Source organism: Pan troglodytes, chromosome 18 (assembly GCF_028858775.2).
Source record: "Pan troglodytes isolate AG18354 chromosome 18, NHGRI_mPanTro3-v2.0_pri, whole genome shotgun sequence".
Classification (NCBI taxonomy): Eukaryota; Metazoa; Chordata; class Mammalia; order Primates; family Hominidae; genus Pan; species Pan troglodytes.
In genome coordinates, this window is record NC_072416.2 from 88068523 (window position 1) to 88082745 (window position 14223).

The 14223-nt window shown below is 59.3% G+C and overlaps 1 protein-coding gene across 5 annotated transcripts in view; it reads left to right on the forward strand.

Annotated features, from left to right (window-relative positions):
• Positions 1-14223, forward strand: part of SPIRE2 (spire type actin nucleation factor 2) — a 56213-nt gene that overhangs the window by 32433 nt on the left and 9557 nt on the right. For 4 of the 5 annotated variants that reach the window (XM_024349532.3, XM_024349531.2, XM_024349534.3 and 1 more), the window contains exons 3-10: positions 1487-1843; positions 6548-6628; positions 6749-6913; positions 7954-8040; positions 8467-8590; positions 10682-10851; positions 11509-11698; positions 13029-13141. In XM_024349532.3, coding sequence (XP_024205300.2) covers positions 1487-1843; positions 6548-6628; positions 6749-6913; positions 7954-8040; positions 8467-8590; positions 10682-10851; positions 11509-11698; positions 13029-13141 — 1287 coding nt within the window. Of the gene's footprint in view, positions 1-1454; positions 1844-6547; positions 6629-6748; positions 6914-7953; positions 8041-8466; positions 8591-10681; positions 10852-11508; positions 11699-13028; positions 13142-14223 lie in introns of all 5 variants that reach the window. The other variant, XM_024349535.3, reaches the window with a different exon arrangement.

Below are 14223 nucleotides of genomic sequence, written 5' to 3' on the forward strand. Positions count from 1 at the left end.
TGCAGCGTTTCTGCAGGACAGATGAGGCAGGTTCCAGGGCCTTCTGCAGTGTTTCTGCAGGACAGACGAGGCAGGTTCCAGGGCCTTCTGTGGTGTTTCTGCAGGACAGACGAGGCAGGTTCTAGGGCCTTCTGTGGCGTTTCTGCAGGACAGACGAGGCAGGTTCTAGGGCCTTCTGCGGCGTTTCTGCAGGACAGACGAGGCTGTGTTCTTGGGCCTTGTCCTGGCCTGACTTTCACCTGTTCTTGTTCTGCCGGGCTCAGGCTCAGGTTTCCTGGGCTCCCGGCAGTGGGTGGTGGGGAAGGAACACAGGAAATGAGAGGCCAAAGGGCCCCCCTGCAGGGCCACTGAGGCAAAGCGGCCCCAGGAAGCGGACAGTGCCTGGGGGAGGCGTGGCTCCATCTGCCACACCATGGCCCCCCACCCTGGCAGCGTGGCACAGAGCTGAGAGAGGGGTCATGAGCAGCCGCCCGTCCTGATCCAGCTTGGGCAGTCGAGACTGTGGTCAAGGGGACCGACCTCTCCATGCCTCCGTCCCTGTCCCCACGTCAGTGTGGCTCGAGGTGAGGTTGGTACGTGATGTGCAGGGCCCGGCACAGCATCTGACATAAGGAGTGCTGTCGTTATATTTGTGTGTGTGGCTCTTTCTTTCCTTGTCGTAAAGCGAAACTATGAGAACCCTTTAAGACATGGAACACAGCGCTGTGCAACTGAGAGTGTCCCTGTAATTGTCCATCGACCTCCTGTGTCCGGCTGTGCTGCCTCTGCCTCCCTGTCCCAGTAGACCTGGCCACCTGGGGGCCACCTGGGCCTGTGGGCCTGGAAGTCGGTGCAGACGATGGTGACTAGGGTGGGCAGGTCGGCACCCCCAGATCACTCCACAGAACCACTGGTGCCCTTCGTGGTAGATTATGAAAGTCAGGGTCCCTGCCAAGTAAAATCGAGAAATGCTGAGTTAAGAGGTCGCTACTGTGAAGCTTCACTGATTTTTAATGTGCTTTTAAAAAAACTTCTTTTTTTTTTTTGAGACAGAGTCTTGCTTTGTCGCCCAGGCTGGAGTGCAGAGGCCCGATCTCGGTTCACTGCAACCTCTGCCTCCCAGGTTCAAGCGATTCTCCTGCCTCATCCTCCCAAGTAAATGGGATTTCAGGCATGCACCACCATGCCCGGCTAATTTTTGTATTTTTAGTAGAGACGGGGTTTCATCGTGTTGGTCAGGCTGGTCTTGAACTCCTGACCTCGTGATCCGCCCGCCTCGGCCTCCCAAAGTGCTGGGATTACAGGCGTGGGCCACCGCGCCCGGCCGGGAACATCCTTTTCATCCGGTCCATGTCTTGCTTGTGCCTTGGTCTCTTGTGGACCGACAGCTGCTGTCTCCCTGGCCGGATGCTGGGCCCTCTGCACCCACCAGCCGCGTTCTCCCCTCCCCGCCTCCCCGCCCCACCCCCCTGCAGTACCGCCCGGTGACCGCGCCCCTGTCCTGCAGACCGTGCAGTCCCTCGGCTTCGCCATCTACCGCGCGCTGGACTGGGGGCTGGACGAGAGCGAGGAGCGCGAACTCAGCCCGCAGCTGGAGCGGCTCATCGACCTCATGGCCAACAACGACAGCGAGGACAGCGGCTGCGGTGCCGCCGATGAGGGCTACGGGGGTCCCGAGGAGGAGGAGGAGGCCGAGGGCGTCCCCCGCAGCGTGCGCACCTTTGCCCAGGCCATGCGGCTGTGCGCGGCGCGGCTGACCGACCCCCGGGGCGCACAGGCGCATTACCAGGCCGTGTGCCGCGCGCTCTTCGTGGAGACGCTGGAGCTGCGGGCCTTCCTGGCCAGGGTCCGGGAGGCCAAGGAGGTGAGCGGTGGGTGGGGGCAACCGTGGAGGGTCCGGGAGGCCAGGGAGGGGAGCGGTGGGTGGGGGCGACCGTGGAGGGTCCGGGAGGCCAGGGAGGGGAGCAGTGGGTGGGAGGGGATTGGCAAGGACGTCTCTTCGTGGACAGAAAGTCAGGTCGTCGGTGCGACTGCCGCTGGCGTCATGTATTCCCACTTAATCCTCACGCTTTCTTGTTTTTTTTTTTTGTTTTTTTTTAGACAGGGTCTCACTCTGTCACCCAGGCTGGAGGGGTAGTGGCTCGATCTCGGCTCACTGCAACCTCCGCCTCCCAGGTTCAAGCAATTCTCCTGCCACAGGCTCGCAAGTAGCTGGGATTACAGGTGCCCACCACCATGCCTGGTAGTGGAGACGGGGTTTCACCATGTTGGCCAAGCTGGTCTCGAACTCCTGACCTCAGGTGATCCGTCTGCCTCGGCCTCCCAAAGTGCTGGGATTACAGGCATGAGCCACCACGCCTGGCCTCACACTTCCTTCTTACCAGAGAAGTTAAGTGGTGAGCTCAGCCTCTTCCCCAACTGCTCTCTCCTGTTGCCTCTGAGTTGTTATCCTCTCCCAGCACGCATTATTCTCTCTTCCTCCACTTTTACATCTGCAAGAGAGCGCCCTTCCTCCTGCCTCCCCACCAGCCTCTCCAGGCCCTGGTTCCTTCTGAAATATGATGCCAAAGGTGGCCCCCTCTATACTCAGGAACCACAGGGAGGCTCAGCGACTTGCTTGGAGCTTTGGGTGGGGACGGGCCGTTTGGTGAGAAAGCCCACTTGCTGGGCCTGTGACAACCCAGCCTCATTCTCCTGCCCCTTACAGGCGGAGGGGCCACTTGACAGATGAGCAAGTGCAGGCTCTAAGGCTGGGACCCTTGCCCGAAGCCACAAAGCAAGAGTCGGGCAGTGCTAGGCTCTGACGTGGCTCCCAAGCCGGAGCTCTCCCCTGGGCCTCCTATCTCTCCATGGACTCAGAGTTAGGAGCAACCATCCCTCTCTGACTCTCTCAGCCTCTCCCTGGGCACGGCTGCTGCCCCAAGGGAGGTGATGTGTTTCTGTGTTGTGGGGTCTCTGCACACATGGGCTCTGCCTTTTATCCCGTCAGCATCTCATGGAGGAGAACGCCAGGCCTTGGAGAGGCAGGGGATTCCCTCTTGCCTCGGTGGCAGAAGGTGTTTTCGAAGTTAACTAGTGCTGGTCTGTCATTCCTCCCTGACCCTTTATGGTGCTGTGTCTCTCCTGTCCTCTAACCGAGGAAGGTTCCTGGCCAGCTTCCCGAACCTTCTGAGCCTTTGCAGGTGGTTTTGACACCGGGTGGCAGCCTGAGCTGCTCGGCCTCATCTGCAGCCCAAGCGTGTGCCAAGGTTGGACGGCTCTCCCCCCACCCCCCAGATTCCCTGGCCCATCTTCCGTCCTCCCCCAACCCCCCGGATCCCATGATCCATCTTCCATCCTCCCCCCACCCCCCAGATGCCATGATCCATCTTCCATCCTCCCTCTCACCCCCCGGATCCCATGATCCATCTTCCATCCTCCCTCCACCCCCAGGATCCCATGATCCATCTTCCATCCTCCCTCTCACCCCCCGGATCCCATGATCCATCTTCCATCCTCCCTCTCACCCCCTGGATCCCATGGCCCATCTTCCATCCTCCCCCCACCCCCCGGATCCCATGATCCATCTTCCATCCTCCCTCTCACCCCCCGGATCCCATGATCCATCTTCCATCCTCCCTCTCACCCCCTGGATCCCATGGCCCATCTTCCATCCTCCCTCTCACCCCCCGGATCCCATGATCCATCTTCCATCCTACCTCTCACCCCCTGAATCCCATGGCCCGTCTTCCGTCCCCCTCTCACCCCTGGGATCCCATGATCCATCTTCCGTCCTCCCCCCACCCCCAGGATCCCATGATCCATCTTCCATCCTCCCCCCACCCCCCGGATCCCATGGCCCATCTTCCATCCTCCCTCTCACCCCCCGGATCCCATGGCCCATCTTCCATCCTCCCTCTCACCCCCCGGATCCCATGATCCATCTTCCATCCTACCTCTCACCCCCTGGATCCCATGGCCCGTCTTCCGTCCGCCTCTCACCCCTGGGATCCCATGATCCATCTTCCGTCCTCCCTCTCACCCCCCGGATCCCATGATCCATCTTCTGTCCTCCCCCCACCCCCCGGATCCCATGATCCATCTTCCATCCTCCCTCTCACCCCCCGGATCCCATGATCCATCTTCCATCCTCCCCCCACCCCCAGGATCCCATGATCCATCTTCCATCCTCCCTCTCACCCCCCGGATCCCATGGCCCATCTTCCATCCTCCCTCTCACCCCCCGGATCCCATGGCCCATCTTCCATCCTCCCTCTCACCCCCCGGATCCCATGGCCCATCTTCCATCCTCCCTCTCACCCCCCGGATCCCATGATCCATCTTCCATCCTCCCTCCACCCCCAGGATCCCATGATCCATCTTCCATCCTCCCCCCACCCCCCGGATCCCATGATCCATCTTCCATCCTCCCTCTCACCCCCCGGATCCCATGGCCTATCTTCCATCCTCCCTCTCACCCCCTGGATCCCATGATCCATCTTCCATCCTACCTCTCACCCCCTGGATCCCATGGCCCGTCTTCCATCCTCCCTCCACCCCCCGGATCCCATGGCCCGTCTTCCATCCTCCCTCTCATCCCCCGGATCCCATGATCCATCTTCCATCCTCCATCTCACCCCCCGGATCCCATGATCCATCTTCCATCCTCCCTCTCACCCCCTGGATCCCATGATCCATCTTCCGTCCTCCCCCCACCCCCAGGATCCCATGATCCATCTTCCGTCCTCCCTCTCACCCCCTGGATCCCATGATCCATCTTCCGTCCTCCCCCCACCCCCGGGATCCCATGATCCATCTTCCATCCTCCCTCCACCCCCAGGATCCCATGATCCATCTTCCATCCTCCCTCTCACCCCCCGGATCCCATGATCCATCTTCCATCCTCCCTCTCACCCCCCGGATCCCATGATCCATCTTCCGTCCTCCCTCTCACCCCCCGGATCCCATGATCCATCTTCCATCCTCCCTCCACCCCCAGGATCCCATGATCCATCTTCCGTCCTCCCTCTCACCCCCCGGATCCCATGATCCATCTTCCATCCTCCCTCCACCCCCAGGATCCCATGATCCATCTTCCATCCTCCCTCCACCCCCAGGATCCCATGATCCATCTTCCGTCCTCCCTCTCACCCCCCGGATCCCATGATCCATCTTCCATCCTCCCTCCACCCCCAGGATCCCATGATCCATCTTCCGTCCTCCCTCTCACCCCCCGGATCCCATGATCCATCTTCCATCCTCCCTCTCACCCCCCGGATCCCATGGCCCGTCTTCCATCCTCCCTCTCACCCCCCGGATCCCATGGCCCATCTTCCGTCCTCTCTCTCAGCTCCCCCTTGGCCTCCTGGGACATGCTTCTAACGTTCCCCACAATTAGCAGATGGTCTTCATGCTGTTCTGTCTCTGATCAGGCTGTTTTCTGCTGCTCAGATCAGTTTCTTACCCAATGAAAGCTCTTTCATTCTTAGAGACACAGTCTTACTCTGTTGCCCAGGCTGGTCTCAAACTCTTGGGCTCAAGTGATCCTCCCACTTCGGCCTCCCAGAGTGCTGGGGTTACAGCTATGAGCCACTGTTCCCAGCCAGAAAGCACTTTCTTTAGGAGGAAACGGCTCTGTATGCAGGCAGTTGACCGAGGCGAAGTTTGGGGAATTGGTAGTAGGACCAAGTGAGAGAAGGGTCTCTCCATGGGGTGTAGCTGTGTCTGTTGGCATTTTGGCCAGGAGCGGCCTGCTCAGGAATAGGTACAGGTGTTCCCGGAAGGACAGGAGTGCCACCCTCTGTGCCCTTTGCCCTGGGCTGGCATACATGAGGCCTGTGGGCAGACACACACGTCACGCTGCCCAGGGAGTGTCCCAAAGCAGTGTGGCGGGTACCTGGGGCCGAAGCCAGGGTGACCGGTTCTGCCTTGGTTGTGGGGGCTGTGCCAAAGGGCAGGTGCTTCTCTAGAGTTGGGACTTCGTGAGAGCAGAGGCTGCGTGCCACCGAGATCGTGCGTGACGGAGGCAGCAGGTGCCGCGCCTTCTTCCCAAGTTCTCAGCACAGAGCGCTTCCCAAACAGGCCCTCACCACAGTGTTGGCACCTTCCCCAGTTCACAAAGTACATACCCATGTCTGTTTCCCTGGACTTGCTGGGCAGCAGCTCATCCACCCTCCCATCCACCTGTCCACCATGTATCCATTCACCCAAGCCATGCGCAAAGACTGGCCTGTGCCACACTGCGCTGAGCCCCAGACGCTACTCAGAGAGGCAGCTCAGCGTAAAGGCCCGGCTGGGACCTAGAGCAGCTGCGGGGGCTCAGGGGGGTGGCAGGGTGCATGGCCCACCTGAGGAAATGCTGTGTGGACTGAGTGGAGCCTCCACACCTGTGTCCGCCGCCTGTGGCGATGGCTCGGTTTCCCCAGATACCTTTTCGAGTCCTACGGCCTGGGCCAAAATGCCCAGCTGTCTCTTTTCTGGCTGGACGAGTGGAGCCCCCGTGACGTGGTCGTGTCCCTGACGGACGGGGCCCGTCTTGCATCTGCCATTCTCGTACCTCCCCTGGACTGACGAACACGTGTGGTCACAGATGCTGCAGAAGCTTCGGGAGGACGAGCCGCAGCTGGAGACGCCGCGGGCAGAGCTGGACAGCCTGGGTCACACAGACTGGGTAAGGCTCGCTCCCACCTGACCGGGCCACTGACGCAGCCCAGCCTGCCGAGGGTCTCTGCCTGGGGGACCGTGGAGCTTCACCTGGGGCTGAGACCCATTCTCTTCCCCTGGGGCCCAGGCCCGACTGTGGGTTCAGCTCATGCGGGAGCTCCGCCACGGAGTGAAGCTGAAGAAGGTGCAGGAGCAGGAGTTCAACCCCCTCCCCACCGAGTTCCAGCTCACGCCCTTCGAGATGCTGATGCAGGACATCCGGGCCCGGAACTACAAGCTGCGCAAGGTCATGGTGAGCGGGGCAGACGCAGAGGGGCAGCCTGGATGCAGAGGTCGTGGTGAGCAGGGCGGCCACAGAGGGGCAGCCTGGATGCAGAGGTCATGGTGAGCGGGGCGGCCACAGAGGGGCAGCCTGGATGCAGAGGTCGTGGTGAGCGGGGCGGACGCAGAGGAGCAGCCTGGCTGTTGGGCAGCCCACCCCAGAGAGCGGCCCAGGGTCCCTGCTCTCTGTGCTGGGTACTGGGTCATAGAATATTGATTAGGGAGATGTGGTCCCAATTCCCACAGCTTGATATCACTTCAGGGACAGTGACCAGGGAGGGAAAGGAAGTGTGGAAGGTTCTGGAGGTCCAGGAATGGCCCCTGGAGGCCACAAGAGCCAAGGCTGTAGGATTTTTTTTTTCTTTTTTGAGACGGAGTCTCGCTCTGTCGCCCAGGCTGGAGGGCAATGGTGCAATCTTGGCTCACTGCAAGCTCCACCTCCTGGGTTCAAGCGATTCTCCTGCCTTAGCCTCCCGAGTAGCTGGGACTACAGGCGCCCGCCACCACGCCTGGCTAATTTTTTGTATTTTTAGTAGAGATGGGGTTTCACTGTGTTAGCCACGATGGTCTCGATCTCCTGACCTTGTGATCTGCCCACCTCGGCCTCCCAAAGTGCCAGGATTACAGATGTGAGCCACCTGCCTGGCCTGGCTGTAGGATATTTTTGCCGTAACAAAACTCATGGAGCCCTTAGGAGGTGCCGGCATGGTTCTTATGATGCCCCTGTGAGGTGTGTGCCACCCCACCCCACCTCCAGATGAGTCCCAGGTGCTAGAGGCTGGGGCAGCCAGGTGGGGACGCGTCAGACCATGGATGCTGTGGCCGCCCAGAGCATGGCCTGTGGATCTGCCGTGCGTTTACCAGGGAAGCAGCTGGGTCCCTGCGAGCAAAGAGTGGGAGGGCGGGTAGGTGTGAAGACCAGGCTGTCCTTGGGCTGAGCAAGCCTCTCCCAGTCGCCCTGCACTAGTGGATGGTCCCTGCAGGGCCTCAGATCAGCCGTCCTCCCCGCAGGTGGATGGGGACATCCCGCCCCGGGTGAAGAAGGACGCTCACGAGCTCATCCTGGACTTTATCCGCTCACGGCCTCCACTGAAGCAGGTGCCGCCCCGGCCTCCTCCTCCTCAGGGGCCGCCCGGGGCCTGGTGCTGTCCTGTACCCAGCCTGGGAGGTGTCCCAGCACGTCTTCCTGTGGCCAGCCTGGGAGGTGTCCCAGTGCGTCTGCGTCACGGGTGAGGCGGGCTGGCTTCCTCTTGCCTGTGTGCCAGCCCGGGGCTGTGTGGCCCTGGGCCCTTTTTCTGGGAAGGGGCCATGTGAGCCATGCCCACCCCACCCCAGGTGCATGCGGAGCCCAGAGCCCCCTGGGAGCAGCACTCCCTCCGGGTGGGCCTGGCAGGCTCTTCCGACTCCAGAGTGGGCCCGTGTCATGGCCACTTCCCCACCGCAGGTCCCGCTTCCCCACCGCGGGTCCCGCTTCCCCACCGCGGGTCTCGCTTCCCCACCGCGGGTCTCGCTTCCCCACCGCAGGTCTCTGAGAGGCGGCTGCGCCCGTTGCCACCAAAGCAAAGGTCCCTGCATGAGAAGATCCTGGAGGAGATCAAGCAGGAGCGGAGGCTGCGCCCGGTGCGGGGCGAGGGCTGGGCTGCCCGCGGTGAGCGAGGGGATGGCAGGAGAAGAGAGCCCTGAGCCCCCGGCTGGGGTTCCCCCATTCCCCTGGTCAGGTTGCACATTGGAAGGTGGCGTCTCCCTGAGGGCGCCTGAACCCATGGAAGACACAGAACATCTTAATTTTTGAGGCACACAGGCTTTTGAAACTCAGATTCCTTGGGGATAAAAAATTTAAATTAAATTAAAATTATATATATATATTTGTTTGAGATGGAGTCTTGCTCTGTCACCCAGGCTGGAGCGCAGTGGAGCGACCTCGGCTCACTGCAACCTCCGCCCCCTGGGTTCAAGCGATGCTCATGCCTCAGCTTCCTGGGCAGCTGGGATTACAGGCACGTGCCACCACGCCTGGCTATTTTTTTTTTTTTTTTGTAGTTTTGGTAGAGACGGGGTTTCACCATATTGGCCAGACTGGACACAAACTCCTGGGCTCAAGTGATCTGCCTGCCTTGGCCTCCCAAAATGCTGGCATTACAGGTGTGAACCACTGCACCTGGCCAAAAATAAAAAATTATGAGGCTGGGCTCAGTAGCTCATGCCTTGTAATCCCAGCATTTTGGGAGGCTGAGGCGGGAGGATCACTTGAGCCCAAGAGATCGAGACCAGCCTGGGCAATATAGTGAGACCTCATCTCTGCCAAAAATTTCAAAGAAAAATTAGCCAGGTGTGGTGGCACATGGCTGTAATCCCAGGTGCTCCAGGGGCTGAGGTGGGAGGATTGCTTGAGCCTGAGAAGTTGATGCTGAAGTGAGCCATGATTGCATAACTGCCCTCTAGACTGGGTGACAGAGTGAGACCTCGTTTCAAAAAAAAAAAAAATCACTTTTTATGCCTCTCATTAAAAACTTTACAAGGCCATTGGAATTTCCTATATCTTTTTTTTTTTTTTTTTGAGATAGGGTATCACTCTGTCACCCCAGCTGTAGTGCAGTGGCACCATTATAGTTCCCTGCAGCCTCAACCTCTCAGGCTCAAGCAATCCTCCCACCTCAGCCTCTCGAGTAGTGTGATGACAGGCATGCACCACCACGCCCGGCTAATTTTTGTGTTTTTTGTAGAGACAGGGTCTCACTCTGTTGCCCAGGCTGGTGTTGAACTTGTGGGCTCAAGTGATCCTTCTGCCTCAGCTTCCCGAAGTGCTGGGATTATGGGTGTGAGCCACCATGCCCTGCCTAGCATGATCTTATACCCTATTATCCTGGTCTTCACCTGTATTTGCCACTCTACGTAGTTTACAATAGTATGACATATTTCAGCATTTAGAAGAAAAATAGAATAAAAGCAAATTTTTAAAATGTTTTTCTTTTCTTTTCCTTTTTTTTTTTTTGAGATGGAGTTTCGCTCTTTTTGCCCAGGTTGGAGTGCAGTGGCGCGATCTCAGCTCACTGCAACCTCCACCTCCTGGGTTCAAGCGATTCTCCTGCCTCAGCCTCCTGGGTAGCTGGGATTACAGGCATGCGCCACCACACCCAGCTAATTTTGTATTTTTAGTAGAGTCGGGGTTTCTCCATGTTGGTCAGGCTGGTCTCAAACTCTTGACCTCAGGTGATCCACCCGCATCAGCCTCCCAAAGTGCAGGGATTACAGGTGTGAGCCACTGCACCCAGCCTAGTTCCTCTTTTTTTTTTTTTTTTTTGAGATGGAGTCTCGCTCTGTTGTCCAGGCTGGAGTGCAGTGGCGTGATCTCGGCTCACTGCAAGCTCCACCTCCTGGGTTCACGCCATTCTCCTGCCTCAGCTTCCCGAGTAGCTGGGACTACAGGCGCCCGCCACCACGCCTGGCTAATTTTTTTTTGTATTTTTTAGTAGAGACGGGGTTTCACCATGTTAGCCAGGGTGGTCTCCATCTCCTGACCTTGTGATCCGCCCACCTTGGCCTCCCAAAGTGCTGGGATTACAGGCGTGAGCCACCGCGCCCGGCCTAGTTCCTCATTTTTTAAAATGGCTGGCTAGCCCTCAGTTTCCCCTTCTGCAAAGTCAGGGAATTAAGCCAACTGGTGCACACAGAGCTGTCAGCTCCTGCCTGCTGTCTCCCCATTCACTGGCCCGTCCTGCCTTGGCTCCCGTCTCCCCAGGGTTTGGCTCTCTGCCCTGCATCCTCAACGCCTGCTCCGGAGATGCCAAGTCCACCTCCTGCATCAACCTGTCGGTCACAGATGCTGGGGGCAGCGCCCAGCGCCCGCGGCCCCGCGTGCTGCTCAAGGCGCCTACCTTGGCCGAAATGGAAGAGATGAACACATCTGAGGTCAGAACCCATGGGGATTCCTGAAAAGAGACCGGGAATGGGAGGATGGGGGCCAAGGAAGTGAGAAGGGCTAAGCTAAGCCGGGGGCAGCAGCGATCGCAGTGTCTCCTGTCCAGGGGCCCTCCCTTGAAACTGACATCCTGCCGTAGGAGGAGGCCTGTGGGGATCGGGGACCCTGCCATCTTGGCCGCTCAGAAGGGTGACTGGGACAGGGCCTGGGCTGCCTCCTCCCACAGACGATGGAAGGCTGACAGCGGAAGTGCCTCGCTGTCCCAGGCCCCGGAAACTGAGCCCCCTGCTAGTTGATGTGAAAAGGTGGACACAGCGAGGCTCCCTGCCCACCCTGGCTGCCCTGTGAATGGGACGCTCCTCTCTGCACAGGAAGGGCTGGTGATGGCCTTGTTGGGGGCCATCCCAGAGGGCTCTGCCTCCGTCTGACACTAGACCTGTCCCTTTCCGGAAGGCCTAGGGAAGGGCTTGGTTACTCGGGCGCTTGCCACGAACTGTCCAGAGGCGGGCAGGCTGGGAAGTGGGTGGAGGCTGCCCCACATCGCAGCAGACCCTGCGGCACCCCTGGGTCCTTTGCTTCAGTCCAGGCATGGGCAGGAGGCACTGGCGGGCATTGTCAGGGCAGGGCCGCGTCTGGTGTGTCCACAGGAAGAAGAGTCTCCGTGTGGGGAGGTGACGCTGAAACGGGACCGCTCCTTCTCAGAGCATGACCTGGCCCAGCTCCGAAGTGAGGTGGCCTCTGGCCTGCAGTCGGCCACCCAGCCCCCAGGAGGGACGGAGCCACCACGGCCCCGAGCCGGCAGTGCGCATGTGTGGAGGCCCGGCTCCCGAGACCAGGGCAAGTGCTGCTTCTCACCCCTGTACCCCCCTTCGCCCCCACCCCGATCCATCCTGTGGGCACCATCCCTCCACCTCAGCCCACATCTTCCTGAGCAGGCAGCTCCCAGGGACCCAGGGAGCTCGTGCCTGCAAGACGGCACCACCTCAGGCAGGCATCTCCCTTTGTTTAACTTGAAAACTTATTAAGTAATGCATATTTATTATAAAAATATTTTTTAATATTTAAAAAGAATTCTCATGATTCTATTACCTAGACATAATTAACATTGGGATATAGAAAGATAGCTAACTAGATGAGTGATAGACCCTTCTAGTCCTCTGGGAAGGGAGCCGTGTGTCCGTGGGGAGCCGGCTGGGCTCGCAGCACATGGCTCTGGAACCTGAGCCATGATTCCTTCCACTCCTTTTCGCGCTGCTGAGCACAGAACGATTCTTGCTGGCTGTGCAGGGCTGGTCCTACCACCGTGAGGGCTGAACTTTACAGAGAGCCCTCGCGACTCAGGGTTCTTGTCACCCCACCCACCACATCCCACCAGGCACAGCCAGGCCTTCTTGTCTGCCTGTGGGGCCAGAGTCTTGGGACAATAGTGTTTGGTGCTTACAGCCCCCTTCCCAGTGTGAAGAGGTCCAGGCCAGGCCAGTTCCAAACCTCACACTCACTTAACCTCGGTCTCCCCCACCTGGAGCTGTGCCTCAGCCTCTTGGAGTTGGTGGAGGGAGGGAGGTCGACCCCAGCTCCAGTGTGAGGTGTGGACTGCAGGAGGAGGGTCTGCCTCACGGGTGCTGCGGGACTGCCCATGCCAGCTCATTCTGGGGCTCAGACACGGGGGCCCTTCGGGGGTCCTGTGGACCCTCTATACCACATGGGCCCCGATGAATGTCCTAATGTTGGAGCCACCTTCTTCGCTTTTTTCTTCGTTTTGAGACAAGGTCTTGCTCTGCTGCCCAGGCTGGAGTGCAGAGGCACCATTATAGCTCAGTGCAGCCTTGGCCTCCTGGGCTCAAGCAATCCTCCCGCCTCAGCCTCCTGAGTAGCTAGGACTACCGACATGTTTCACGATGCCTGCCTAACTTTTATATTTTTCTATAGAGCTGAGGGTCTCGCTACGTTGCCCAGGGTGGTCTCGAGCTCCTAGGCTCAAGGTTCCACCCGCCTCGGCCTCCTAGGTGCTAGAACTGCCCGTGTAGCTACTGCGCGGCCGCTTCTCCCCTTGACCTTTTGCTTGGTTCCCCTGGAGCCCTCCATCATCTCTGTCATCCCCTGGGCACAGTCCTCTTTACCACAGCTCCTGCCAGGCAGTCCTGATGGAGCCTCTGCTCTCCCCCAGGTACCTGTCCCGCGAGTGTCTCTGACCCCAGCCACACCCTACTCAGCAACCGGGGCTCCTCGGGGGACAGACCCGAGGCCTCCATGACCCCCGATGCCAAACACCTGTGGCTGGTGAGTGAGGGTGCGATTGTCGTCCAGGGCGGCCCAGGGGGCGTCTTTGCACCCACCTTCCCGCTGCCAGCCAGGTCTGGGGGGCGTGGCCTGAGCGTCCGTCTGGGGGGGCGTGGTCTGAACATCGGGGCACCAGTGATGGAGCTGCTGGTCTGGGGCCGTGGTCTCTGCTGCCGCCTGCTGGGGCCGAACCGCACTGCACTGCGGCCCCGGAGCCTGGTCCCTAATTGAAGGGTTCAGTGTGGGGTTAGGGCAGACGGTGAACCTGCGCGCCCTGTGCCTGGAGGTCAGTGTGAGGGGGGTTCACTGGGTCGAGACCTTGACTCTGGCCGTGACGCCGCCACGGTGCTGCTCAGCCCCTCTGCCCTCGGTTTCTTATCTGACCTGTAATTGTGAAGAGCTCACCTTTGCTGACATCTTGAGGCCCACGTGGACCTGAGTTCTGGTGCAGGATTTAATCAACTGAGGTAAGGGGAGTGTGCGGCCCGTGGGCCACGGTGGCAGCATGCAGGTGTCGGAGGGATGTGAACGGTGTGGTTGCTGTCACTATTTGAGGTTTTATCCAGAGGCTCAGATGAGAACAGATGTTAAAATGCTTTGAGAACTATGAGCCTTATATAAATGCAAGGCACTGTGCGTATCCCCACCGAAACGCAGGGCCTGCCCCGTTAGGCTAGGTCGTATCCCACCGAAAGGCAGGGCTTTGTCCCGCTAGCCTAGGTCGTACCCCACCGAAACACAGGGCTTTGTCCCGCTAGGCTAGGTCGTATCCCACCAAAACGCAGGGCCTGTCCCGTTAGCCTAGGTCGTATCCCACCGAAAGGCAGGGCTTTGTCCCGCTAGCCTAGGTCGTACCCCACCGAAAGGCAGGGCTTGCCCCGTTAGCCTAGGATTAGCTATATATCACTGCATCAAAAGTTACCTCAAAATGCAGCATCTTAAAATAACAAACATACATTATCTCACACAGTTTCTGAGGGTTGGGACTCCGGCAGTGTCTTAGCTGTGTGGCCGTGGCTCAGGGTCTTTCGTGAGGCTGCAGTTAGGATGGCAGTGGGGCCCGATCTCGACTGAAGGCTCAA